Here is a 27,574-nt window from a genome sequence, read left to right as displayed (position 1 = left end):
GGATGATGACATTGACATATCATAACACTGATAACATTGACACTGATTTTATCCATTAAACTAAACTCTAAAAATAACCAGTGGTTAAATAATGCTTGTTAAAAAATGAGCATGTTTACAACCACTGGATATTTCACTACAAACATTTATTGGACTGGTTTGGTGTGTTTTATAATAATATCTGGATCCATATGGTAGGCCTATGCTGTTCTGGAGTGTCTGTTCAAAAACTGTCCTACAAGCAATTTGCATCAATAACTCATATAATAGAATTTCAGAAAGTAATATAATTAGTTCTAATCCTCAACAGCAAGTTGGATTTTCCACAAGATTTCCGACTTCTTCCAACTACTTGCCAGATGGCCTTGAATGCGTAATGTATGATAATGCATGATAAAATATACAGCCTTGGACACATCCATATTTCACTGTACATTAAATATTTGTGGGTGGATTTGATTGTTGTTGTAGCCACGAGAAAAAAAATATATAACAGGCCTCAGATGCATCATTACAAATATCTCATAGGCTAAATACCCATAACTTCTGTATCTGAGGAGGCAATGTCCTTTATCACAAAACACTAGAGTGCCTGAGGAAATAAAAATATGCTAAACAATAAAATGTAATAAAAACTACATATGTCCTCCATTGGTTGAAATGTACTGGTTACGTTATTGTCTACAACTCGTTGTAAAAGTAGGAGGACGTTTGTGAAATTTACTTGATTGTGAATGTGACCTTATCATAACTTTATCACGTGTTAGGCATTTTCGACTAGGATGTTTGGTCTTTAGAACTTGTGTAAGAATGAATAATTAAACGCTGTTTGAGCTTCAGATCCACAGTTTGACAACTAACCTTTGTCTTGCTGATGTTCAGCTACGCAACGTTTTCGTTATCCCAGAAGACATTATCAAAGGCCCATTATGGGCCCAATATGCTTCCACCAGTCCACCATGAAAGCCACCCTAAATGAGGCTTGAACCCTCAGTATATGGCGTAAGAAGCAAGCGTCAAATCCATTAGGTCACTGAGGCAAAGACTTGAGATGTACAGCACATGTAGGTCTACAAAGAGAACATTTCTCAAAGAAACAGGCTAATATTCTTCTTAAATGTTATTTGATGTTAAAAGTGTATTAAAAGGCCATCATTTTTGTTTTACAAGCTCAATAAAGTGCGATATTATCTGTAGGCAGGATTAAAAGAGATATTTAGCTGCATAATGTAGTTTATTACGCCCTCTTTTGGCAGTGACTGGAACTTTTTCATATTGTCAAAGACTCTGAGACTATTTTCACTTTGTACTTTAAACTCAAGAGATAACCACTGAAGCATTTGATATTGCTGATAAACATAAGTTTGAGATAAATGGTCTCAGATACAAATTCTCTTGTTGTTTTTCAAACACAAAGCACAAATATAACCAGCAAACATCGGTGTCCAAGCACCATGTGGATGATTAGCGATTAAATTGAAATGCATCTTATGATGGGGTTTATACAGCAAAGTCCATCTTGAATCTTCACTGATAGTTAGGGTTTTATGAAACAGGGTGGAGCATCACAAAAGGGGACACTGAGGGTACATTTACACGACACCATTTTCAACAAAAAACGGACAACTTTTTATGCGTTTTGCCCATTCATATACACGACAATGGCGTTTTGGGAGCCTGAAAATGCAAACATTTTAAACGGGATTCAAAGTGCAAGTTTTTGAAAAATAATACCGTTCTCATCTCCGTGTAAACTACAAAAATGTGAATTTGTGAAAACAGTGACGTCACGCGCTTGCGTATTACGTATTCAGTCTATAGGCGCGTAGTTTTTCTTTTCAAAGTGACATCGCCAACTACTGGCCTGGTAAGCATAATACCAGAGAATGTAATACAGTGTTTTTAATCGTTTTCGCGGACCCGTGTGAACGGGAATTATTTTGACAATGATGTCGGCTGTATGTGAAAAACACAAAGGTACACTGTTGTCATGTAAACGTACCCTAACTTTCAAAATAAATCTTACTGTTAAATTCAACAAAACAAAAAAAACATGTAAAAATGTGTACTGTCGTAAGACGTGATCAATTTATGTGGTGTATTTTATAGATAAACATAATATGAGATATACACTTAAAACAAGGATTCAGAAAAAGACAAGAATTTTTATTCTATCACACCCGGTTGTGGAGTTCTTAGCGAAAACATCAATTTGCATATTATTTCCCCACCTTGTGGACGATTTTTACAAAAATTGGTACACATACTCATTTTCACAAGATGTGTGAATATATTAACTTTCATAACAGTAGGTCATTTTGATTTGATGTTATTAGACCCTGAAATTTGATTGGCTGCTGGGGGTCATGTTTTTATGTAGCCAAGTCACATTAGAGGATATGTTAGGATAATTATAAAAGAAGATGCATACCCATTTTCAACATCACAGAAGATCCGGTCATGACCTTATAAGGATTTTCAGTTGTAGCGCCCCCTATAGATGCAACTTTGATGCGATTTTGCATCTGTGTATCATAAGTTTGGACATTACATACACCACCAAACAAACTAATTTGCTTATATCATAACAACGCTTCAACATATCCAAATTCTTTCGATAACTTTTTGCCACCACTGCCCCTAGCTGCTGTGTGCAAAACTTGGTGAAGATCAGACCAACGGCCTAGGAGGAGATCGAAAATATAGGTTTACAGTAAATTCAAAACGACCCGTAGGATTCCAGGGTTCAGAACCAAAGAGCAAATTGCCTAATTATAGCGCCACCTAGTGCCACTCAGACGTGTCTTTCTTTGCGACTGAGTGGCGGCGCACAATTTGGACCATCCTGCCAAGTTTGGAGGTCAGAAAAAAGAAGAAAATCAGTACAAACACAATAGGGTTCCAGCACCCCTTAAAACTCTTAAATGCATCTTTGCAGTTTATTTGTACATCAGTTTACAATTCACTGCACATGAGCTTGCTTTACGTCCAATTCATATGGACAATCTGTGTCTGAATGCATGGCACACATCATTAAAGGCAGCTTGTGCTCTGAAAGGAAGTCAAAGCCATCCATGTTGATAGTGACATTGTGAAATTCATGCCAAAAACAAATTCTTTACGTGGTGCAGCTGGATAAAGACAAACAGAAACAAATAAAAATCAAAAAGATAAACCGGGCACTTAGTGGCATTCATTAAAACATGAACAATTGCCTTGTGAAGTCACTCTATCTTAAGGCATCTCAAGCTAGTGTGCACAGTCATGCTGACGTTAACAGGAATGTCTTCCACTATTTAACTACGACTTCGCAAAGCATGTAGTGTACTTACAAAAGATATTGCTCCATAATCCATTTTAATGCATGTATTTTGCTGGTCTCTTATTGATGCAAAAATATCATGCTGATAAATATACAATCAGCTGTAACATGAGGCATTACAACCTAAAAACTCCACTATCATAACAACTCATCCCTTTATATGAGCGCACAGGTTAATTTGTCTCAAACCAACATCTCTGCAACAAATTCACTGTCTTTATACTCAAGAGCATTCAAAACATTCAAAAAATGAGTGCAAAATGTATTTGTCCTGTGTAATTGCATACACGGCATTTTGAAACAAAGGACATTTTGACATTCTCAAAACAAATCCTCATAATATTTGAAGGGGGAAAAAACAAGATCTGAAATGTTACTCAGATGTAAATGTGCTGAAATGTCAACATGGCTCACAACCATAACACTAAATCCAAGTTTCAGTTGGTTTAGGAACAGAAAACGGTAGATAAACCAATAAATCTGCCTGTGTATCACTATATCAAAAACTGTCACAGATTCAAAAAAACACTCAGTGTGAGTCTCCTGCCAAAATGGATGAGCACAGCACATTTCTAAACAGAGAGGCCATCAATCTACCTCTGTTCCTGAAAATGATACGAGTAGTTACAGCTGACACGCTCACCAAGCAAGTTATATGACTGTATAACCCATAACGTGAGAAAGAGTGCATGGGTAGAGAATCATCCAGCCCAATGAGTAGTGCAAGCCTTTTCAAAAGGCACTGGAGTGTACTGGAAAATATCAATCATCCACATATTCAAAAATACCGAAAAAAAGAGCACAATCCAAAGTTCAAACATGCAATTACTTAAAAATCTATTGAAATTTACTGATATTGTAGTTAAAGCCACTATCTGTGGCATGTGTAAAAGGCACCTAGTGTTAAACTGATGAAGCATCCCATAGGAAAAGAATAGAAGGATAATGTAATAGTAATGCTTTTTAAGTCCTTATATTTCTGGTGGCATTGCAACCTTATTACATGCCTCTGTTCATCATTTCATTATTTAATCATTCTGAAGGCACTATCTGTATCTGAAATATCCCTTAATACCTTGCATTTTCTGGCACATATTTTTGGCAAGTGATCAAACAAACACAGTTTCATGTGCTTGAAAGAGCCAAACAATGTGTGGTATTAGTAAAACACGACTTGAGGTGTACACAAAGCCAAACTGGCTGACTCAAAAACAAGAACGATATATATTAATTTTAGAAGCACACTATATGAGGTTTGGTGTACATGCATGCTTCAGTGAGAGCTGCAAACTGTTCCTCCAGATCCTCCTGCTCCTGATACAGAGGCTGGATTGTTCTTTCACACTTCCTCATAGAAGGCCATCTGAGCCATGTAGGCAGAATTTCTCTGCAACAGACAGACACGGCAGAATAAGAACATTGTTACATTCTTTTGGGGAATGTGAACTATTTCATGAAAAGAACTGGGGAAAGCTGAATTTTCACCAGTCATTACTCCAATCACATGATCCTTCAGAAGTCATTATAATGTGCTGATTTGGTGCTCAAGTAACATTTCTTATTATCATCAATGTTGATACTAGCTGTGATGCTTAATATTTTACTTTTCAGGATTGTTTGAGGAATAGAATGAAGTTCAAAAGTACAGCATTTATTGGAAATAGAAATGTAACATTTTATAAAATTGTTCAAGTCTTTACTGTCACTTTTGTTCAATTTAATATGCGTTTGTTGAAAAACTTTTGAACGGTTTAGCTAGTTTGTTTGATATTACATGACTATGTAACAATGCCTATTTTCCATGAGTACCAGTATGCGTGAGTGTTTCTTACATTGCTGTGGGGATTATAAGGAGGTTCTGTGTAACTCCTGAGGTTGTAGATTCCAGCTTGTTGCTGCTCTTCCAGCTTTAGGGATTCAATCTCTGATTTGAGCTCCTTCAGCTGGTCTTGAAGATGTTTGCTCTTCTCCATGTACTCTAGCCTGAGACACACACAAGGAGACAGCAGCTTGAATCCAGCTTCGTTTTTCAATAGTTTTTCAGACATAACATGATAAAGTGTATACCGTTCTCTCTCAATCTCCATCGAAAGTCTTTTCATATCAGAGTCTTTGAAGTCCATTCGGATGGAGCCGCCCATGTCTAGAGCCAAATCTGGATTCTCTGGCCCAGTGGGTGGAGGAGGGCTAGAGTATGCTGCTATTAACTGAGCACATGACACAAATGACATGTTTTAAAAGCATTATGTGGACAATAAACAGCAGAATACTTTTGATACACGTCGTAGCAACATTACAGGATATGTTGTTTTGGTGATTTCCACGAGTTTCTGCTTTGCCCTCCGTTCTGCGTCTTTAGCTTCATTCAGATCCTGTTTCAGGTGGTCTGCCTCCTTCAGTCTGAACGCCACAAAAACAAGACAAGAATTAAACTTCTTTAATTAAAAGGCTCTCAGTGAAACTTGATTCTGATTGGTCAATCAAGGCACAGAGAGGTCAAATATTTTAGTATAATAACTGAGCATTTTTCAATTTCAAATATATTTGTGTAAAACTTTTTTTAATTAAGAAAAATTGAGAGCGACTTAAAAATGAAATTTCTTTATTTACTTGAATAATTAATTGAAAACTTGAAACAATGTTAATAAGAGAGAATAACTGAAACCATTGTTTTCATTTATTTTGTTATTATGGTTGCACTATATACAGTACGTGCACTTACATGTACTTATATAGTGTGCTTACCTAAGAAAGTACTGAGTAATATACGTTAACTACATGGGTTCTAGTTATTACCCAGTTATTGTAATAACTATAATTAATACATAGTATATACATGGGGAACAGGACTGTAAAATAAAGTCCTACCTTTAATATTTATATTAAACTTTAGTTTAGAACTTAAAAAGTGCTGTAAAAATTTTGCTGTGAAATAAGTATCCAGAATGATGAAATTTCACTGGTACTGGTATCAACGACTGACAACTGTAATGGCCCACCTCCTCTCTGATTGCTCAACAAGCTTAACCGCCAGTTGTTCTGCTTCTCTCATCTTCTGCTCCATCAGTCTCTTCTCTTCTTTGGTTTTAAGGGCTGTGACCTCCAGCCTCTGCCTGTCCTGTTCTGCCTCAGCTGCTTTGTGGGCCAGTAGTTTGGCCTCCTCCTCTGCGATCTGGGCTTTCTCCGCCAGAAGGTCGGCCGTCTCCTCGGAGCGCAGCTGCAGAGAGGGAGACCAATAAGCTCAGGGAGTCTCAGTCAGAGCATGAATGGAATTCTAATGTGAGTCCAGGACAATGGTTTACACCTTAATAGCTCTGCAATTCATCTCAAATTTACATCTGGACCACATACTTTTATACTGCTGGGGCTCTGAGGACATATATTACAAGCTGGCAGGGAGAAGAGAGTAATTTTCAAGCTTAGCAAAACCCTCACAAGAGCTTCATTGGCCATTCGAGCCTCGTCCTGTAGCTGGAACAGACGACGCTCCATCTCTTCTTTCGCACGCTCCGCTTCCTCCCTCATCTGCTTCTCCCGCGCAAGAATCTGACGCTCAACCTAAATATACACACACATAATAAGTCAATGGCAGAGATCTGGCACAAGATAATACAAGACGAGGCAAACATTTTAATATAGATTAAAAATTACACAAATAAATTTGTTTTTAAAAACTGTTTAATTCATGTACACTACCATTCAAAAGTTTTTTTTATTACAATTTAAATGTAATTTATTCCTGTGAAAGCTTAATTTTCAGCATCATTACTCCAGTCTTAAGTGTCACATGATCCTTCAGAAATCATTATAATATGCTGGTTTGGAGCTCAAGAAACATCTCTTATTATTATTAGTTGAAAAAGGTTATGCTGCTTAATATTTTTGCAGAAAACATTAAACAATTTCAGGATTCTTTGATGAACAAAGTTTTGATCAATTAGATGCACCCTTACTGAACAAAAGTATTTGCTTTAAAAAACAAAAATCTTACTGACCCCACACTTTTGAACGGTAATGTACTTTATCCTGCCCATACTGAAGCTAAACATGTATTGCATGAGTTAGTTTGTTAAGCCTCTGTTGTTTTAATGTTTATAGCTGTAATGTTCATTATATTTAATGAATCTTTGATTAGCATAATAGAAATTAAATTAATAAAGATTCATAAGAAATGCAATACCACTCAGCTGTATCGTTAATGAAGAAGGTTAATGATAATAAACATTCAACTAATGAATGGAAGTAAAATGACAGACCTTTTTCCTGGCCTTCTCCTCTTTGGCCTGAGCCTTCATCTGTTGCACCTCTATGGAATCCACCTTCCTCCTCCTCATGAACAGGTCGTGGTTCCCAATACACAACTGTAATATCTAATATATACATATGACATGAGCAACTATTTTGATAGGCTATTACAGAAACACTCATAAAAGCAACTCACCAGTTTGTTAACTCTAAGCTGAGACGAGTAGAATTTAAAAACTTCCTTTTTCTTGTCCAATGGTTTGATAGTAAACTGAGAAGAGACAGAAGAGGTATGTTTGAATCATTTTGTCCCAATTTTGGATTTTAATTTATGTTTTTGGCTCTCCCAACCTCCTTCTCGCTGTACGAGATGTTTCGGATTCCACTCCATGGGAAGGATTTGTTGGGGCTCAGCTTGCTGTTGGGACAGTAGATGTGAAGACCCTGAGCATCAACTCCAAGAAGCAGCTCTGTGTCCCTCTTATTTTGCTGTGTAAAACCAAAGTAGCAGAGATTTAAAGGAATAGTTCACCCAAAAATGAAAATGATCCCATAATTTACTCTCCCTCAAGCCATCCTAGGTGTATATGACTTTTCTTCTTTCAGTCCAACACAAGTCATGGCATTGAATAGTGAATGGGTTTTTATGCACACTGATATGATCAATTTTATTTCACGGAAACGATATACATCACGATATAGCTATTTTTGTTATTTTATTTTATTTAGGACAATAGGACAAATACAATATAACGAAAATGTGAATTAAACTATTTAAGTTTTTCAGGTACAATAGGTTTATTTTATTTAGTTAGAAATAGTACAGAAATTGAATAATCATAATGTAAAAAATTAAATACTTAAAATACTTACATTTTTTCTTCAGGAGCAGTAAGTTATTTTTCCTTTTGTTTGATTAACATTAATGGCACAGAGATCAGCAGGTTTATTAGGCTACTGTCAATTTAAGCCTGAATGCACAGATCCAATATACTGATACACATCCACACCACACCTAACCGTTTACTTTCACATGAGACATAATCGACTGTTTACATGAATAATCAACACGATGGGCATTTTGATACGTTTGTGTGTAGGCCTATCCGTGTATCCATATTTGTAAAGAGATCCGTGATCGCATGCTGAGAGACGCTGCTTTCTGTGTGCGCTTCAACAGTGTGTCCGTCAGTGCGAGCACAGCATCGAGTTCTTCTTCACAGCTTATCGAGCTTAACTCTTTAACCCTTAAGCACCTCCCAAATTTGTGATCGCATTCTGAGAGGCAGCTTTGCACACTAACAATGTACGAGAGAAGATAGTATTTAAAGCGTTGCTATGCAGTTTTGGCAATTTCTTCGCTGTTTTCTCGCAGGTTTCTCTATAGAGCTCCCCCTACAGCTTCGGAATAGATATTTGACAACACTGATGTAAAAATATGTTGGCGACTCTCCCCCTCCCATCTTCTTCCTCTGGTCATGTGCATTTGTTTTCAAAGAAGCCGGCGAAGGCACGGAGCCATGTCCACTGAGGTATGTATGATACACAGAAGGCTAGCATATAAATGTTGAGTGCAGTGCCTTAAAGCAATTTGTTACATCGCGAGACCTGACATCACGCGATACTTCCTGACACTGAGGCCGGCGGGTGTTGCAAGGGTGTTTTTTCCGCTCACAGGCGCTAGAGGGAAGCGAGACGGCCACCATTCAACCCGAAAAAAGTCATATAATCATTCCAATGACTCCGAAGCTGTTCAGTTAAGGTAAATTAAGTTAAAAAAAAACTGCATAATTCAACTCTGATTGTGTTCTGCTGAAAGAAGAAAGTCATATACACCTAGGAATGGCTTGAGGGTGAGTAAATATGGGATAATTTTAATTTTTGAGTGAACTATTCCTTTAACTGTACATCATCTAAAATGTAGTGGTAACTAACTACACACAATATCCACGAAAATATACCAAGAGGAAATCCTTCCAAGTGATCTCAAAGTTTCAGTTTTGAGAGGCATTAATTTTCAAAATCCCAAATGTAGTGTGCACTAGGGCTGCACGATTTGGGGAAAATGTCATATTGCGATAATTGAGGTCAATATTGCGATTGCGATATGCGATATAATAAAAAAATGGTTTCATGAGTCAATTTTCTTGGTTCTCAAGGAAAATAAATGCACACACAGATTAGTGATAATCTGCCTAAAGAAAAAAGTTCTTTAGTCAAGAGCAGTGAGTGTTTTTCTCTGTTCCCTTTGTTCTTTGATTAACTTTAGCGACAGATATAATTAGTGGCTACTGTGTACTGTCCCTTTAAGACCAGCCGCTGCTGTCAGAGACGCGGATCTCACACGCGCCTTGTTCTCTCACGAGTCACAACTCTTCACGTTCATCATAAGACTCTTATATTATGAAGATACTCGACAAAAAGACATTTTGGCATAATTGTGTGTGTTGTTGTTCGTTCAAGCTCGAAAGAGAACTGTATTCTGGCGTGCTGTCTTGTGCGCACGCACGATATCAGCGCGAGTCTTTTGTGTGTTACAGTCAGGACATTCACAGGCAGCGCGTTCATTTTTGTCTTATCGCGCATGAATGGTTTAAAAGCATTTGCATGAATAAGAGCGGGATCATGTAACACTAGCCAAAGGATGCCAAAAATTAACAGATGCTGCGTTAATTGCGTTAACAGCGCTAATTTGTTTATTTAATATAAAATCGCAGCATTTTGCGTCATATAATCGCGTAGGCTTGACATCGCGATTGCGATTGCAATATGATTAATTGTGCAGCACTAGTGTGCATCACTGAACATTCAGTTAGTGAGAGGTCAGCTTTCTTCCAAGCAGTGTACAAATGGAGAAATCTTTTAATAAACGGAAAAAAAAGAGACTTACTGTAATAGAAAAGTAGCTAACTCCATACATCTCTAGATCCTGCGCTATTTTTAGATATTCCATCTCAGCCTCGTCCCTACAAAAACAAAATAAATGTAGCGGGTCTTTCATGTTGAAGAGAGTTTACATGGACGCAACAGGATATGCACAGTCTTACCTTGTGATGCTTCTGTGTTCAGCATACCAAGCGGTTATCTTCTCTTCCCACATGTCAGGTGTCATCTGATACTGCATCAGCACCTGGAAAAAAAACACATAAATCAAATACACAAGTCATTTTAATGAATGCAAACGTTGGTTAATTCTCAAGTAGTACACCCTTTACTCACTCTTTTAGGCAAGAGTTCATCTTGAGCTAAGAAACCTGGCTTGTGAAAGTTTGGATCGTAGTCCCCATACTACAGAAAAAAAGACATAAAGAAAATATTTAATAATCACTATATAATTATATGCATTTTTGCATTAAAAACTGATATGGAGACCTACCTTGGCTTGCACAGCATATGACGCCAAAAGAACAGAGGCTTCTGGAGAGCAAAAAATCTCCTCATCTAGTATCTGCTTTTTAACCTTTGTAAAGAAACAAAAAGATACTTCATTTTAACTCTAGAAGAACTCTGCTCAAAGAAAACAAGATTAATTATTGCAAAACACCAAAAGAGGATTCTGTAGCAGAAAAGGAGAGAAATCATGCTCAATTCACAAGAACAACTCCCACATACTTGTAAGAAGAAGAGGTGCTGAGTAATTTCCTGAACAAGCTCATCCTCAACTTTCTCAGGGAAGAATTTGGCAAGAAAATGAAATGTTATTGGAGAGTCCTTTGGAACTTCTTGATCCAGAACCTAGATGGATTTAAAAATCCAACAAACTCATCAGGGTATTCCTATATTGCTGTAAGAACTACATTATTCTCAGAACTTGTTCACACTGCTGTGCCACCACGTCTCACCCGTTTATCAGGCTTCAGCCAGGCATAAGTGTCTTTCACTGTGTATCGAAGGCCAAAAAACCACGTTTCTCTCAGACCGATGGTCCGGCACACCAGGTCAAACAAATCTTTCCCTTTCCATTTGACCTATAAGATGGAGATAAACATAAAAACGGTATGGTAACAAAATGGTAATACAGGCCACAGAATTAAAAACACATAGGTATGCATGTTCAGATGTTTACCTCACAACTGAACTCCATTTCAGCATCCATAGTGCTGACTTTGACTTTAAAAGTCTTTGGTTGCTTCTTTTTTAGACCCAAAATCGACATTGTGACTTCTTAAGCACCTGCAAACATAAAGATCTACTGTAAAATAGAAAGTAATATATATCCCCCTGAGACCCAGTCAAAGACAAGGCCTTTCATTTCAGCATGTTTATCAGGCATTTTGGGGAGACACAACAAGTAAATAGAGAAATAAATTATATCAATATGTTCCTATGAAATATGAAAATGTTGCCAAGCTATAACTCCCATTAATACACTTCTTTTTTCATTACATGTTGCCCCAAGAACACATTAATATGCAAAATTAGATACAACATAGATAGCTTACATTGTATAGAACGGGACTACCCATTTATGGCCATGTTTACACCATGGTTTACACACATATTGGAAATTGGAAATAGCTTAAAATATTAATTATATATATTCCCGATTTGTTTCTTATACTACAAAAAAAATTAAAATAATAATAAAAATATCACAAAACTGTTTTTATGGTTCTCAGGAGAATATTTTACATTTTGCTAATTTTAAAGTTAACATTTATTCATAAAGTACATTTAAAAACAACAGATGTAGGCTACAGCTGAGAAAATATACAGGAGATAATATCTAAAAACGAATATCTAATATCTAAAAGAATAAAATAAATAAATGGAAAACAATTAATTTATATGTTAAAACTATATATATATATATATATATATATATAATTAATTATTAATTAACTTATTGCATGCACTATCATGAGTGCAGTGCTACTTTCACATGGCAGATGCATGAGACCGCAGGTAAGTTAAGTCGCTAACACGCTAATAAATTGTTTGTTCACATACAATACTACGTAGATTAACTACTTCTATTCATTTTCACGGTACATATTATTAGTCTTCACCCTTTTAGAGTCAGATTTTCCTCAGTCTGCCATGTTATAGCGAGCTAGCATGAAGAATACGACTTCACAGAGCTTGAGTTTCTTTCTTAAATCCTGACATAAAAAGTAGCTGCTAACGTTACTCTTCTCCGTGTGCAGCTGCGCAATGGCACTTTAAACAGTACAGAAATCATTTTTAAAGATTTGGGAATGAAACCAGCTAGCAGCTAAATAACAATCAGTTAACGTTACCTTGAATAGGTTGTGTTGAAACAGGCCCAATCCACGGCTCGGAGTTTCCAGTCTCTCCGTTAAACCACAACAATGTAACGTTAAACCGTATTTGGTTCGTTCCCCTAACGTACATGGAAATCACTATAAACGAGTCGGAAAGTGTATAAAACTCTTAAAAATCGTCCATTTTCTTATTGACCCATACGTTGGGCGGTTGTGGAATATAAATCTGGTGTTTTCTTGAGTAGAATGTGTTGGATAGGGAGTTAGCACTTAGCAGCACTTTGTTGTTGATTCTCTTTGCCGCCCTCTATCGGTACATAGAATAACAGTTTAAGGAGTTTGTAGTGCTACAGTGATTTGATTTCTGTCCACTCTCTCAATAAATAAACTGCATTTGAATTGGAACTGGAACTGGGTCTTTTTTTACTTTTTTTAGTTCATTAAGTTGGTTTATTAAGAAATATCATACTTTTGTACGTATTATGATCAAATATTGTGTCAGAATCTCAGTTTGCGTTTGTAAATTGGTAGGCCAATATGTAGATTGCATTTTATAATTACATTACAATTATGCATTTTAGAAGAAGATTTTATCCAAATGTAAAGATAAAATCCAAATTTTATCCAAACATTTAACCTTTATATAAATGTCACATGCAATGTTTATAGTAGCCTATCTCTTGCCTTGTAAAGATTTCAAAAATATTCTCTCCTTAGAAATTGCCCTTAAGAGTAACTGAATCTGTGTAATTTTCCCTAAAGGAATGGCGAACACCAGTCGGACCTTTTCTGATGTGAAGAATGTGATCCTGTCGGCTCATAAAAACACAGGGGCCCAGGATAAGGTTGGCTTCTATGATACCTGGGCTGAGAACTATGAGCAGGTAAACTTAAGGCAGGAGTAATTTTCCTAGTACCTTTTTGAAAACAATTTCATCTGTAATAATATTGCTTTCTCAGGATGTAGCGCTGCTGGATTACCGTGCCCCTTTGTTCGCGGCTGAGTGTGTGAGCTCATTTTTCACAGGTGACAGAGAGAAGGCCACTGTCCTGGATGTGGCCTGTGGAACCGGCCTGGTCTCTGCACATGTAAGCATTGCTTTATTCGAATGCTGGTGGGCACAAGAGAATGTGATAAGCTTGCTAATGCAAAGAGTGATGTCATTTATTTTCTTAATCCCATTTGTTTGAGAAAAGTTAAAGAAAATGGGGTTCCATCACTTTGTTGGAGTAGATGGATCTTTGACGATGCTGGAGTTGGCAAAGAAAACTGGACTTTATCAGCAACTTAAGCAGTGCCTGCTTGGTCACGATGAAATTTCAGTAGAAACTGGTAATGAACCATACTACGCTGTGAACTTTAATGTTTGTGCTTTTACTGTCTAAATATAACTGATTAATTTGTATTTCCTCATTGGTAGTGTCTGTTTTAATGTCATTTTAATGTATATTAATGTAATGTTCTATACTGTAATGTTATTAAAACCAGAACTTTAATTGTTAATATTAATCTGCTCAATATACTGCTGGTTTAATCTATAGGACACTCTGCACATAAAGAATCCACATTTTGATTGCCCAAGTTTTAGCTGTTATAGCTAATCATCTGAATAATAAAACTTGCTATTGTTATATAAACATTGATATTTAAATTGATAGCACTGTTGCATTTTTGACTTGATTCTCTCCTTTGTCTCAGAAACATATGATATTGTTATAATTGTTGGAGCTCTAAGCGTTGGGCATGTGCCTTTGACAGTCATCAGAGAGCTCTGGGATGCTACAAAACCAGGTAACTTGTGCATTTCACATTAATAACACGAAATGCATGCAGTTAAATGCATGTTTTGTGTTGTTGTTATTAAAGGGATCGTTCATTTTTGGGGGGAAATGCAGTTCAGTTTAAAGCAAATGCACACGTGAGCTGATGCTGCGTTTGTTTACAACAGAGAGGGAAGACACGTATGTTGTATTGTTCATCAAAATGATACATACAGTACTTGTGCTTTTCCTGGATGCCGAAACCTATATGAAAAATTAAAGGTAGGGTAGGCAATTTTCGGCTTGGCTAGCAATAGCAAGCTACCTTTGAAATCATAAGATCCCACCCTCACTTCAGAGCATCTCCAAAACCACACCTCCCCCAAAACGCATGAACTTGTACAGCAGGGAGCAAATAAAAACGTCACAAGAGGCGGCATTAAATTACCTCATGTCTCAAAGCATTATAATAAAAATGGCAGGTAGGACATCAGAACGAGGGCAATAATTGGACAAACATTTTATGGTCCTACACCTTCCACAGACGAGATTTATGTTTATGGATGAGTGACTACATTGATGTTTTTGACATGACTGTGGTATAAAGCAGGTCACAATTGCTAATGAGAGACAGATATCAGCCTCACACGCGAGTCCCACGGATATAAAGGAAAAAGGACATTTAATTCTACCGAACTACCTGCAAGTGCAGAATTAATACTCACACAGGTCAGTTTATTTGACGAATTAAAATTGTGAGTTTAAAAATCGATAATTTTGACCCACAGCATTGCCACAAATATGCCCGTGTAACTTGTGGTTTTGTGATTCAGGGTCACATATAACATTGATTAGTTTTATGTACATTTGCTCACCTGTCTATTAAAGTACATGCAAGAGCGGCGTCTCTGTCACGTCGAAGTTAGTCGCGGACGTGGAGCTCTCGGCATCTCGAAAACGCCACGCTGATACTGATCCTCGTTTTAGTTCTCCTTTTGTCCCAAAGTCTGCTTGCCATGCTCCATAATGTTTTAACGAAACAACAACAGCGTGAGCGTGCCGCTAGATGTAACACATTTCCATGTCGCCATGGTTACTATGGCAGTAGAGCGGAAACCAGGGATAACGCGGATATTACGTCATTGACAGGCGACAATGACCAGGGATGAGCCATTATTTAAAATAGGAATTTCTCTGTAATTAAAAATCTTTGGGAACTTTTGGGATATTGTAAGTACACAACTGAAGGAAATATATCACACTGTGCAAGTGATGTTTGGATATTTTATTACAAAAATCTTACATATTGTACCTTTAATGATTGCTATCAGGATGTGAAGAGACCAGCACAACAATAATGTTTCTGGAACAAATCACCTACCATGCCTTTAAGATTACATTCGCTTGCGCAATCTCTATCAGGAAGACTGAATTTTCACAGATTCCCAACATTTGAGCTACTGCGCATACATTATTATGGGACAGGAAGCTCGCGCTCCAGGACCGTTTGCCCTCAGGACCATTTGCCGAGGCTGTGGTTTACATGTAAAAATGTTGTAGATAATGTTCAGTTTCTTGCATACATTGATCGTTTCACTTCTGGGGCCGGTTTCACAAAGCTATTTTAGACCGGTCTATAGTGTTAGACAAGTCTAAAATTTGCTCATAGACTAGTCTAATGCAAGTTAGACTGTTTCACAAAAATAAAGACTGACTTAATTTAGACCAAAAAAATTAGACACCTTACCCCCAGGCTAACTTAGGTCTAAGACTCTATGTTACCTTGGCAACCAGCAGTAACAATCAGTTACATTACAAACTGCCAAAAGAAAAGGGAAAATGGCTCATAATTTAAACATTTCTTCCTGTTACTACATTCTCCACTAAATTTCCCAAGTAAAATGTCCTTGTAACTGTTATACTCCTCCAACAAACACATATTTTCCGCTGGGGTAAACTGCACTGAGCGGTTGAATGCGCTTACTCGATCCGCCATATTTTTTGTTTTGAAAAGTGTCTTATTTTACCCAGAATGCATTGCAGTGTAGTCCTACTTAAGATAGTCAGAGTCTTAAGTGCTTTGTGCAATGGTCTGATTTTGATGTCTATCTGAAGTCTGACTATCTACTATATCTAAGCCATAGTCAAAATCTATCTTTGTGAAACCGGCCCCTGAAGATCTCCATGTATCGTCAGGAGTCGCGGGTATTAATTTAGTTTTTTTTTTTACTCTTAAAGTGACGGCACCCATTGACTTCTGTAATATGAATCACAGAGGACCACGGTTTCAGCTAAAAATCTTCTTTACTGTTCTACTGAAGAAAAAAGTCACCTACATCTTGCATGACCTGAGGGCTGTAAATTAACAGCAAATTTTCGTTTTTGGTGAACTATCCCTTTAAGGAACTTTAATTAAGTGTTAGGATGTAATTCAATATAATGGTTTAATTGATGTGATGTCACATCATTCTGTGTAACAGGCGGCTATGTGTGCATGACTACTAGAGGGAATGCTGATAACCGGGAGTACAAGGCTGAGCTGGAGAAAATGATCAAAGCACTTGAGGAAGAGCAGAAATGGAGCCGTGTGACTGTTGTTGAGGTGGAGGAATGGGAGAGAGCTGTTTCAGAACAGGGCAGCGGGTACATTCCAGGTGCCATTTATCTGTATCAGAAAAGTTTTTAGGATCACACGAGAGCAATCCAGTGCTAGACCAAATCTGCACAGTAATCCACACACAGCTATTCTACAGAATTCTTATTCCACCAGCAGGTGGTAGCATTTTTTCATAAATCATAGTATCACTTGTTTGAAAAGTACTTTTGTTCCCCAGAGAAGCACCTAGAACAACGAGAAATGCCAAAATGTGATCTATCTATGTGTTTTGGCACTAAATTAATTCACCTTGAACTTGTACACAGTGCAGTCACTTTAAGGTTTTTGTTCAAGTAAAGTCCATGAACCTAAAGGATTTCGTGAGAAAATGTCTGAGGTGTTTCATTACAAATCTAGCATTCCCCAGTTACATCTAACCTTTCAGTTTGCCACTCCTCGATACTCCGACCGCTAGACTTTTGAAGCTGCCATTTCCGTTGGTGCCGTGTGACATAAATAAAACACACAAACAATGTTCGGTTTAGATTTTTGAGTGCATAACAAGTTAATGGTCTATGTAGAATAAGAATATTTTAAGGACACATTCCAGTTTAAAATGTTGTTGGTGAAATCCAATGTCATGATTTTTGGGTGTTATGATGTTGAAATTGCATTATTCTATATATGTCTATGTCAATACCTAACAGAGACCATTAAAATACATTTGATTTGATGTCATTTAGACAATATTTCAAGCACAGACAGAAATAAATGTACATGTGTAAGCAAATAAACAGATTACGAAATTTCACTGTTTATTTATTAACTTGCATTCTAGAAAAGTTTAGAACTGTCTTAAATCACAGTGTTTTGACTAAACAAATATTACAAGGGCATACTTGAAGGCATTCAGGAAGTGTTGACTTTATATTTCATAACTTGTAACAGCTAATTCAACTTAGGTTTTAAGCAAAACAGAAGAACATTGAGATTTTTGGTTGTTGTTTTTATATGGTAAGCGTCTCTATAGCACACTCCACCGTCTTTTAAACACTCTGTGTCCTGTCTTTTTAAACACTCTATGTCCTGACAACATGCAAAGCTTTTCAAAACAGATACTTTCTGTTGAACCGGTTTGGCCTAGATCTGCCGTTTCATTCAGGGCTTGAGCTGACACAAGAATAGCTAACAATGAAGAGAGTGTTCTTTTCCCTCTCTTGTAACATATGAACCAAACCATTGTCCATCTCTTTAAGATCACCTGTGTGGCCAAGGTCATAGCAGGGACTGTTTCAACCCAAAATATGTTCATTTTAGATTCTCAGCAGGTTAAAAAAACACACTGAATGAAACTGACGAATTTCCATATGTTCGTTGAAGCTGCGTCAGTGTTTTTATTTTTATTTTTTATTTTTTTACATTACAAATGAGAACAAACTGCTAATTACTGACAGCCATTTTATTCATGACATTATGTATTTAAATAACATGACAGGAAAACATTTTACCACATACAATCATGAATGTACATTATTTAGTGCAAATATACACACATTAAAGACTAAATGTATCAAAGCTATTAAAATGAACTATAAAACAACAATAATAATCTTGACTGCTGAGGTCTGAGTGTAATCACAGGGCAAATCTTCATCTCATCTTCATCTCACTTCCTAAAGTGCCTCCAATTCTCTAAAAAAATAAAAAAAATAAGCAACTGCGATCATTATCAATTTTACATAACAATATTCAGACTCAACATTCATAATTTTATTTCTTCATTTGACCAGTAATTCCTAATTCACAGTGCTATGGCAGGTATATGACTGTCCAAGTGCATGTAAGTCCCTCAGTCAACGCAGATCTTGCATTCTCAGTGTCTCCTTAATCAAATGTATGACTTTGGAGCATTTTCAGATGCCTCAGTTTGCCTAAGTTCAGAGGGGCCCAGCATTTGATCCATACCATCATCAATCTGCTGGGACTTTGTCCACGCTCCGCTGCCCTGCTCAGTCTCTGGTACTGATTCGGCTCTGGCAAGCTGGGACTTTGTAGTTGATGGCCAGCTCTGGTGGGAGTCTGCAGAGAGTGGTCTGCCCTGATTCAGTGGAGCTTTCTGACTCCATTGAGACCTCACAGATGGAGTGGCACTCTGCCGCGACCTCACGGAGATGGGCCGCATCCTGTGCGAGCCCGCCCTGCTGGACCCTGCCTGCGAAGAGCGCACGATCAGGTACTTCACTGAAGGACCTCTGTCATCCTCTGTTTTGTCTTTGCAGATACTGGTGCACAACATTCCTCCACTCAACATGAGGACAACAGATGCACCCCAACCAACATAAATGGCGGCGCCAATCTCCCTGCGCTGGGAACTCGTCAACAGCGGGTCGTAAAACGCTTTAACCACAATGCCAGCCGACCAGGAGACAGGGATGATGCAGAGAATTCCGGCGACGATCAACGTCACGCCGGCCGCTGTGGCAACTCTGGCTTTGGATCTTTTGGAACTGTTCATGAAGATGGTGCACTTTCCTCCGATGAAGGCCAAAACTAGGCCCACTGCTCCTAAAAGGACAGACATCACCGTGATTGCCCGAGCGGCCTGCAGATCTGAGCTTAGAGCGAGCGTGGACTCGTACGGTTTGCACTGCATTTGGCCAGTGCTTTGTATAACGCAGCTCATCCAAATCCCCTCCCACATGATCTCTGAGGTGACAATGGTGGTTCCAATGAAGGCTGTCACACGCCACATTGGCATGATGCAGGACAGGAGGGCTCCCGTCCATCCCAGTAAGGCCAAGGCACTCGCCAACATGTGCATGCCAAGGGAAGGCATCTCGCTGGAGTTAAATTAAACACGTCCACAGCTATACTGAGGCTTCTTTGTTCCTCTCACCGGTTAAAGCCTTTTTGAAGGCCTTGTTTCCTTCTTCACTCATTCCTGTCTGCAGCTCAGCTTTCGCTCTGGTGACAGTGATGAGGTGTTTGTATGCTAAAAAGAGAGAGAATGACTGAGGAGGTGTGTACAGTTCAATAGACCATGCCTCCATTAGCCCGCTTGCTACCAGACTAACCAGATTCCTTGGACAATGGGCGGGTCATGTAAAAAGAGGTAGATGGGCAACTGTTTAGATGGGAATTTGCATTGGACTCCTGAAAAGGGCTCAGGTGTTCATGCGTCACTTGTGTACAGGGATCCAGATGCAGTTTCGATCACACGCTTTTGTTTTTCTGACCACCGACGCAGCCCTTATGTCCCATAAAATGTTCATAATTGATGCCATAATTATTCTTTTATATTAAAAAGACCGTGTTAAACCAAAAGTTCAGCCAAAAATGAAAATTCTGCAATAATTTACCCTCATGTCCTTTTGAACTTGAATGACTTTCTTTCTTCCATGGTACATAATAGAAGAAGATATTTTGAAGAATGTTGTGACTATTCACTTGCATTGTATGGACAAAAAAACACTGATACATTTCTCAAAATATGAGAAGAAAGTCAGTCACATAAGTTTGAAACAACATATAACCTTAATTTAATGTAAAGTTAAATAAAGTTATTTATGAATTATTTGAATGCCAAACAGGATTGTTGCCATATTCACAATCTTGCTGCTCACCTGTTTGCTTAGTGTCAAATTACTTGACATGATGAGTCACACATTTTTTGGAAACAATTTTAGAGGACTTAAAACAACAACGAAGAGAATGCTAAGGTCGCTCATTACATTTAGATTTTGCTGTCATTATACCTAAGAGTTGACAGTGGTTTTGAGTCATTTCTTGTACCTTGGTGGCATATTGTGGAAAATACCTACCGCAAAAAAATGTGAGGTCGGTCTCTTCCTGTTCAGAAACTCAAGCATACATTTATAAACAGAACATGTTTATGTTGGCAAAAACCTTTACTATTTACATTTATTGATCATTTTTGAATATTTATAAAGTGATATTTTATATCACTATCTTGATATTTTATAACACTTAATAACTTTATATTAAAAAGTTAATATTTTGTTTAGGGAAATACACACTTAGTCACAATGTTTGCATTCAGTAATATTTTTATTAAGTACACATTGCTACATGTCATATGGATAAAGGTTACCAACTATAATATGAGGTAAAACTATGAAAATAACTTTCTGGATAATGACGTAGTTTGATGACTGCATATAAGAACAGATTAGCTACAAAGCATGCTTGATATGATACTATTTGATATGATACTATTCTGATTATTCTTTTCACTCCTCTATCAGAAATCTTGCGAGGAGCACTGGTCGAGGCAAATTTATGGTGAAATGATTGTCTTTCCACTTCCGTATTATGGCCCCAACAGTGCTCACTGGAACATTCAGAAGCTTAGAATGGTGCCTATAACCAATGCCATCATTATGTGTTGGAACAATTAGGTTGCGAAGGTCTTGAGACAGCTCTTTGCTTTTACCCATCATGAGATGTGTCTTGTGTGACACCTTGGCAATGAGACCTTTTTGTAGGCCATCCGTTAGGACTGAACCAGCTGTTATTAATTTGCACGGACTGGGGGCTGGATTGCTTTTTAATTACTAATAGTTTTAAGCTGTTGTCTTGGCTTTCCATGCCTTTTTGCGCCTCCCTTTCTTCATGTGTTCAATACATTATTACACATAACTTAATTTCTGAGCTTATTTGTTTTGGTTTCTTTGTATGTACTGATTCCTTGGGTTGTTATCAACATCTGGTGAACATTTCATGCCAATAGCACCTTTGGAAAAATATTTACTGAGAAAAATGGTGACGTGTTCAATACTTATTTCCCCCGCTGTACATTTTAATATAGAATAATGAAATGAAAAAATATATTGAGTATATTATTACAACACTGTTCAAAAGTTTTGGATCAGTACAATTTTTTATTAAGATGCATTAAATTGATCAAAAGTGACTGTAAAGACTTTTACATTGTTGCAAAAAAAAAGAAATACCTTTAAAATAAATGCTGTTCTTTTCATCACAGAATGCTGAAAAAAGTATCATGGTTTCCACAAAAATATTGAACACATCATCGGTTTTCAATTGATAAAATAGATTTAGAATAGAAAACGGTTATTTTAAAATGTAATGATATTTCACAATATTACTGTTTTACTGCATTTTTAAATAAATTCAGCCTTGTTGTGCATAACTGCACATGCATTTCTTGAATTAATATACAGTGAAAAAATATGAACACGTATAAATGCATTTATATTTTGTGGCAATGGACATTCCAATACTTCATTAAGCTGCATTCATTTGAAGAAATTACATTTGAAATTTGTATGTAAATCAGTTCCTCTTCTTGTTTATTTGATCTCACACTTTTTATACATAAGCTTTGCTGCTGTCCACAGACCTTGCTTGAGAATACTTCACATTACTGGGAACATCCTCACTCGGTGGGCAAGAGCTGCAGAGGAGACCTCCACCCAGGAAAAGCAAGCCGGCTGAAGCCCAGCCAATGTAAAGTGATTCCCCGAGCTCCCTTCTCTGGCTGTCAATCAACAAAGGGTTGTAGAAGTCCCTGATTATGGTATTCGCAGTCCAGCAGACGGGAATGAGGACAAGAATTCCAGCGATGATGAAGATAACACCGCTGGCGATGGCGACCTTCGCTTTAGACACCTCATCTTCCACGAAGTTGGTGCACTTTCCACCCACCATGCTCAGGAGGACTCCAAACACCCCAGCGATGATGGCGATGATCACCAAGGCTCTGGCGCCCTGCAGATCTTGAGGAAGTGCCAGAAGAGAATCATAGACCTTACACTGCATCTGCCCTGTGCTCTGAACCACACAGTTCATCCATAAACCTTCCCAAATGTTCTGCGAGGTCACAATGTTGGCTCCAATGAACGCTGTCACCTTCCAGTTGGGCAAGCCACAGATGACGATGCTTCCCAAGAAGCCGATCATAGCCAGGCATATGCCCAAGATTTGACGTCCTGCGGACACCATGTCTCTTCACCTCTTGAGTTGAAGGAATGAATGCAGGAAGAAGTTGCTGTTATTCCTAGCAGCCGTTAGATATATGTCTCTGTAATGTCATATGTAACACTCACTTATGTCTGGGGGACGGCATAAGATCTTTCCAGATATTCTTGTTTCCTTCTACTGGTCATGGCGTTTGTTTAGAGAAAGCTGTCAAACCAGTTTTGTTCAAATGGACCCACATCAAATGCTGTAATTGTTTTGTTTAAAAAAAAAAGTTTTTTTTTTTTTTTTAAAGTCTAGTCAAGCCTGTGTTAGGCCTACATAAAAAGAGAATTGTTTATCATATTAATTAAAACATCACTTTAAGTGTAAATTATAGTAAATTTTGTCTACAAAAATAAATACTATTACAGATTTTAAAACTTGGATATCATACAATTGAATGTTTTTTTTTCTAAAATCAACTCAAAATTTACAAAAAAGAATTCTTATATGTGCCCTATGTGATTTTCTGTGAATACAGTCAACTCTAACTGGCCATAATCTGCAGACTGGTTCTAACCTTTGAGTAGTCCATCGAGGGGAAACTCTAAGTATATATGTATATCTCTAAGTCTACGCATAACTCTAAGTATATAAAGTATATATGTTTACTGTATTCCAGCCTTTAGGGTTGTTAATAAAGTTTTATAATGGGATTGCAAGGCTTTCTAAGCCAAATGACATCACTTCCTCAGTAAAAAAAAAAAGGATAAATACTAAACAATTTTGGTAATATTTCAAATGAAATATTTCATATTGTGTTGGCATCCTTTAATGCACGACATAAAATAAGCAAAGAGTTATGTTATGTTGAGGCACTTGCGATGGATGTGAACAAGACCAATTTTCAAAAGCAGAAATGTGAAACTTTACATGATTAGTATGCATTTTTATTGCACCTCAAACCAACATGGTTTTAACAATGTAGTTTGCAAAAAGAATGCTGTTTCTGCATCTACCTTCAAGAGTTTACTTTTAACTCAGTGAAAGATTACTGTTATCAGCACACAAAGTACTTTGAATGTTTAAAATATGATACATTTGGTGAATATTATGTACTAAGACATATAGGTGGCATTAAGGCATGCATCTCTGTTTTCGTGTCCTGTGCGTGTTCATGCAAATAACTTATGTGAAACCAAGCTTATGGTATATGTCTTACCACAAAAGATACAATCAGCTCAGTGGTAGAGAACTTCTACGTTGCCCTATTTGGCTGTGTAAATGTTTATTGGATAATACTGTATAGCCTATTACAGCCAGTGAGTTTTACCCACCTTCATGGGATGTTATCTTTTAATTTTCTATAGTTACTTAGCCAAATATTAAGTATTCTATCCAATAATCTCCTAAATATTATTTTGAATAATTATTATGTTAAACCTGTTTCAAATATATATTTTAATAGTTTGTATTCTCTTTGTGGTCTCTGCATCTGAAAAGATCACAAATTAAAATATTGTACATAAAAAGAGCTCAAAAATCACATTCATTTTAATTATTTTATTTTACAAACTATTTATTATCACTTTTCTGGTCACATTTATATGAATTGAGATCAAACATTATAACACTAGTTGGTTACTTTTGAAAATATCTTGAAATGATAGAAAACTGATAGATAGGTTTATAACTATAAACATCTCTGAACAAAAAGAAATGGAACACTATAAATATATAGACATAAAACAGATTTAAGACAGTGGCAGTTAAACAAATCTTGAATTGCATTTTTACATTTGCAAATGAATATATATACATATATATATATATATATATATATATATATATATATTTATATATTAAGGATTATATCAAAATTAATAAAGTTATTATATTATTTGAATATTCTAAGACACCAATTAAACAAGCTAATTTGTCAATAAACAAATTCATTTGTACAGACAGTCAGATGATACCATTTTTTCCCCCAACAAACATAACAGTCCTTATATCTTGGCAGCTCTGAATAGAGCCAGTGAGACTTTTCATCTTCCAGGAAAGAGAGTCATGTCACTTAAGTAACTTAAGGCTTAATAAGCACATCTGGTCAACATCTGTTGGAGTATGTGCTGATGAGCAGTCCACCACCTACAATCAGCAGAACACCGGCCACCCATCCGACATAGATGGAAGCTCCCAGCTCTCCTTTTCTCCCCGCTATTGCTTGAGGATTATAGAAGTCCACAATAATGACATACGCCGACCAGCTGACAGCAACAAGGCAGGTTACACCTGCAACTATATAGACAGCACCAGCTGCTATTCCAATGTTGGTCTTTTTAAGCCGCTCTTCTCTGTAGAAGGTTGTGTAATCGGACCCAACAACCGACAGTCCAATGGCAACCACACTGACAGCGATAGAGGCACAAATCAAAGCTCGAGCTGCCTGGAGATCTTGAGTCAGAGCCAGGACGGAGTCAAATGCTTTGCACTGCATCTGACCGGTGCTCTGCAGGACGCAGTCCATCCACAAGCCTCTCCAGAAAACCTGTGCTGTCACGATGTTTGCTCCAACGAAGGCCGTCACTTTCCACATAGGCAATGCACATACTAGTACAGTACCACATAGGCCTAACACAGCCAGACATACAGCCAAGATCTGTCGACTCCTCATCTTTTACGGAACACAGGCGATTCATGTGCAATAAAAAGGAGGAAAGTGTCGTAGTTGTGAGAGCAAACGACTATTGACAAAGTGAATGCTCTTCCTTGTGCCGTAGGTAGTGGTATATTTGAACAAAGAGAAAGCAAAGCAAGGGGAGGAAACCTGTATCGAGTTTCCTGCTTGACTTGATTCTTTTACTCAGTCCACATTCATGGAAAAAGTACACAGTTAAACTATTTTAAAGGAGAACTCCGGTCAATTTTAACATTGAGCTAATTTATTTGTAAATTTGGAGTGCTGTCAGTACAGAGAACAACGACAAAAATCGGTGTTGCCTATATCGTGTTATCCTCTTTTTAAAATTTGCACCCTGTTGACTTCAATGGGGCAAGTTTTAAACCTGCTTTTAGCCTCTTAACATCCTTGATGTGTCATTACAAGTGCCCAGCCATGTGAGTGATTCCTTCAGAGTGAACACGCGGTGAATCTGACTGCAGTAGATGTGAAAGATATGAATAAAAATGATGTTTATTCAGCCAGCGCTCATACCTGTATTTACATCCTGTTTTCGGTCGAAGTCCACAGTAATCGATTGTCGAGTTCGGGCGCATGATCGTACGTACTAAACCTATGCGCGTGAACTCGACAATCGATTACTGTGGGCTTCGACCGAAAACAGGATGTAAATACAGGTATGAGCGCTGGCTGAATAAACATCATTTTTATTCAGGCATATCCCTGCTATGTTCATTCTTACATCCATCAACAACATACCTCAATCGCTTAGGAGACATTCTTGTCTACAGCTGCTCAAGCGTCGAACAATGGCGGACTCTGTGTCCATCTCACTCAGGGCGGGTCTAGGCTCAAACTGAAGTGTTACTCAACAGTCGTGGGAGGGGCCTGCTCAATTCTACGTCACATTGCGCCGAATCTGAGAACAGCTCATTCTGAGACAGTGGTTATGATTTATTGAGATTGTAAAAAAAACACTGGGTGGATTTTTATCATTCTATGGTGGTTTTGCTCACACACTGCCAACACACATTTATGTTCAAACACCATGTAAAGGTGAATTTTGCATAATAGGTGCCCTTTAAAACTTTATCGACTAAAATAACTAGCTTCCGGCAGATGGTCGTACGCATCAATTTTACGGCGAAAGAGTAACCTTTGACATGCCGCATGATGCATTGATGAACGCGTAAGCATAAAGGATAGAGCAAAACAAAACACCACTCACGAATTAGAAGTCTAAAACGAGAATTTTTAAAGTGAAATGTCGGAGTTTGAGTTTGTTGCCCAGCCCTGTTTGTTTGGACCATGAGAGGCGTCAAAGCTTACACTACTCCTACATCTATGTCATGCATCGTCAAGTGTTACTCTTTTGACATAAGTTGACTTGCGTACGGCCGTCTGCCGGAAGCTAGTTATTGTACTCGTTAAAGTTTTAAATATGGATATTTTTCTTACACAAATTGCTTCACTTCAGACGGCCTTGTGTAGCACTTTTAGAGACCCTCCAGAGCTGTGTGTAGCACTTTTATCATGGATGGATGCACTTTATGCACTTATGAAAATATGAATATGAAATATGAAATATACAGCCATTCACTGCCATTATAAAGCTTGGAAGAGCCAGGAAATGTTTTAATATAACTCCGATTGTATTTATCTGAAAGAAGAATGTCATATACACCTGATGACTTGAGGGTGAGTAAATCATGGGCTAATTTTTATTTTTGGGTGAACTAACCCTTTAACTAGACTATGCTTAAAAAAAATTAAAAAAGCTCCATGAAAGTATATAGAAC

At 37.5% G+C, this 27,574-nt stretch overlaps 5 protein-coding genes across 6 annotated transcripts; 1 reads left to right on the top strand and 4 right to left on the bottom strand.

Moving 5' to 3' along the window:
- Window positions 1-2,147: 2,147 nt before the first annotated feature.
- nf2b (NF2, moesin-ezrin-radixin like (MERLIN) tumor suppressor b) lies at window positions 2,148-15,500 on the bottom strand. Of its 2 annotated transcripts, none has more exons than XM_079898253.1 (17): window positions 15,429-15,500; window positions 11,634-11,740; window positions 11,410-11,535; window positions 11,180-11,302; window positions 10,944-11,027; window positions 10,787-10,855; window positions 10,615-10,697; window positions 10,458-10,533; window positions 7,919-8,056; window positions 7,764-7,838; window positions 7,579-7,692; window positions 6,758-6,880; window positions 6,322-6,539; window positions 5,620-5,722; window positions 5,390-5,529; window positions 5,155-5,305; window positions 2,148-4,709 (listed from the first exon to the last, which is right to left on the bottom strand). In XM_079898253.1, the coding sequence occupies exons 2-17, from the start codon at window positions 11,721-11,723 to the stop codon at window positions 4,662-4,664; spliced, it is 1,761 nt and encodes a 586-aa protein (XP_079754379.1). In that variant the 5' UTR covers window positions 11,724-11,740; window positions 15,429-15,500; the 3' UTR covers window positions 2,148-4,661. The 2 variants fall into 2 exon arrangements, with proteins under 2 accessions (XP_079754379.1, XP_079754378.1); XM_079898252.1 differs by lacking the exon at window positions 15,429-15,500 and adding an exon at window positions 12,808-13,107.
- Window positions 12,419-17,959, top strand: mettl27 (methyltransferase like 27). The gene is made up of 6 exons (XM_079898255.1): window positions 12,419-12,472; window positions 13,555-13,676; window positions 13,753-13,881; window positions 13,990-14,125; window positions 14,492-14,584; window positions 17,034-17,959. The coding sequence occupies exons 1-6, from the start codon at window positions 12,457-12,459 to the stop codon at window positions 17,237-17,239; spliced, it is 702 nt and encodes a 233-aa protein (XP_079754381.1). The 5' UTR covers window positions 12,419-12,456; the 3' UTR covers window positions 17,240-17,959.
- A 562-nt stretch (window positions 17,960-18,521) lies between these two features.
- On the bottom strand, window positions 18,522-20,158 carry cldn30 (claudin 30). Its single transcript, XM_079898254.1, has 2 exons — window positions 19,115-20,158; window positions 18,522-18,841 (listed from the first exon to the last, which is right to left on the bottom strand). Exons 1-2 carry the CDS (start codon window positions 19,983-19,985, stop codon window positions 18,816-18,818), a joined length of 897 nt encoding a protein of 298 aa, XP_079754380.1. The 5' UTR covers window positions 19,986-20,158; the 3' UTR covers window positions 18,522-18,815.
- A 1,608-nt stretch (window positions 20,159-21,766) lies between these two features.
- LOC307174446 (claudin-4-like) lies at window positions 21,767-23,240 on the bottom strand. Its single transcript, XM_079898260.1, has one exon. The coding sequence runs from the start codon at window positions 23,132-23,134 to the stop codon at window positions 22,502-22,504; it is 633 nt and encodes a 210-aa protein (XP_079754386.1). The 5' UTR covers window positions 23,135-23,240; the 3' UTR covers window positions 21,767-22,501.
- A 1,873-nt stretch (window positions 23,241-25,113) lies between these two features.
- cldn28 (claudin 28) lies at window positions 25,114-25,834 on the bottom strand. The gene has a single exon (XM_079898262.1). The coding sequence runs from the start codon at window positions 25,767-25,769 to the stop codon at window positions 25,203-25,205; it is 567 nt and encodes a 188-aa protein (XP_079754388.1). The 5' UTR covers window positions 25,770-25,834; the 3' UTR covers window positions 25,114-25,202.
- Window positions 25,835-27,574: the final 1,740 nt, after the last annotated feature.

This window comes from Squalius cephalus, assembly GCF_949319135.1.
Source record: "Squalius cephalus genome assembly, chromosome: 17".
NCBI lineage: Eukaryota > Metazoa > Chordata > Actinopteri > Cypriniformes > Leuciscidae > Squalius > Squalius cephalus.
Note: the sequence above shows the minus strand (reverse complement) of the source record. Positions and strands in the feature narration are given on the sequence as shown.

Bases quoted from the DNA above. Each gene is read 5' to 3' on its own strand.
- cldn28 (XM_079898262.1), bottom strand. From the start codon at position 25,769: ATGAGGAGTCGACAGATCTTGGCTGTATGTCTGGCTGTGTTAGGCCTA.
- nf2b (XM_079898253.1), bottom strand. From the start codon at position 11,723: ATGTCGATTTTGGGTCTAAAAAAGAAGCAACCAAAGACTTTTAAAGTC. The intron at 7,839-7,918 runs GTTGGGAGAGCC...GTCTCTTCTCAG, and splicing joins TCTCGTACAGCGAGAAGGAG to TTTACTATCAAACCATTGGA. The intron at 5,530-5,619 runs GTAATGTTGCTA...TCATGTGCTCAG, and splicing joins TCACCAAAACAACATATCCT to TTAATAGCAGCATACTCTAG.
- LOC307174446 (XM_079898260.1), bottom strand. From the start codon at position 23,134: ATGGTGTCCGCAGGACGTCAAATCTTGGGCATATGCCTGGCTATGATC.
- mettl27 (XM_079898255.1), top strand. The intron at 13,677-13,752 runs GTAAACTTAAGG...TTGCTTTCTCAG, and splicing joins GGGCTGAGAACTATGAGCAG to GATGTAGCGCTGCTGGATTA. The intron at 13,882-13,989 runs GTAAGCATTGCT...GTTTGAGAAAAG, and splicing joins CCGGCCTGGTCTCTGCACAT to TTAAAGAAAATGGGGTTCCA.
- cldn30 (XM_079898254.1), bottom strand. From the start codon at position 19,985: ATGCCTTCCCTTGGCATGCACATGTTGGCGAGTGCCTTGGCCTTACTG. The intron at 18,842-19,114 runs GTATGGATCAAA...TTATTTTTTTAG, and splicing joins GTCCCAGCAGATTGATGATG to AGAATTGGAGGCACTTTAGG.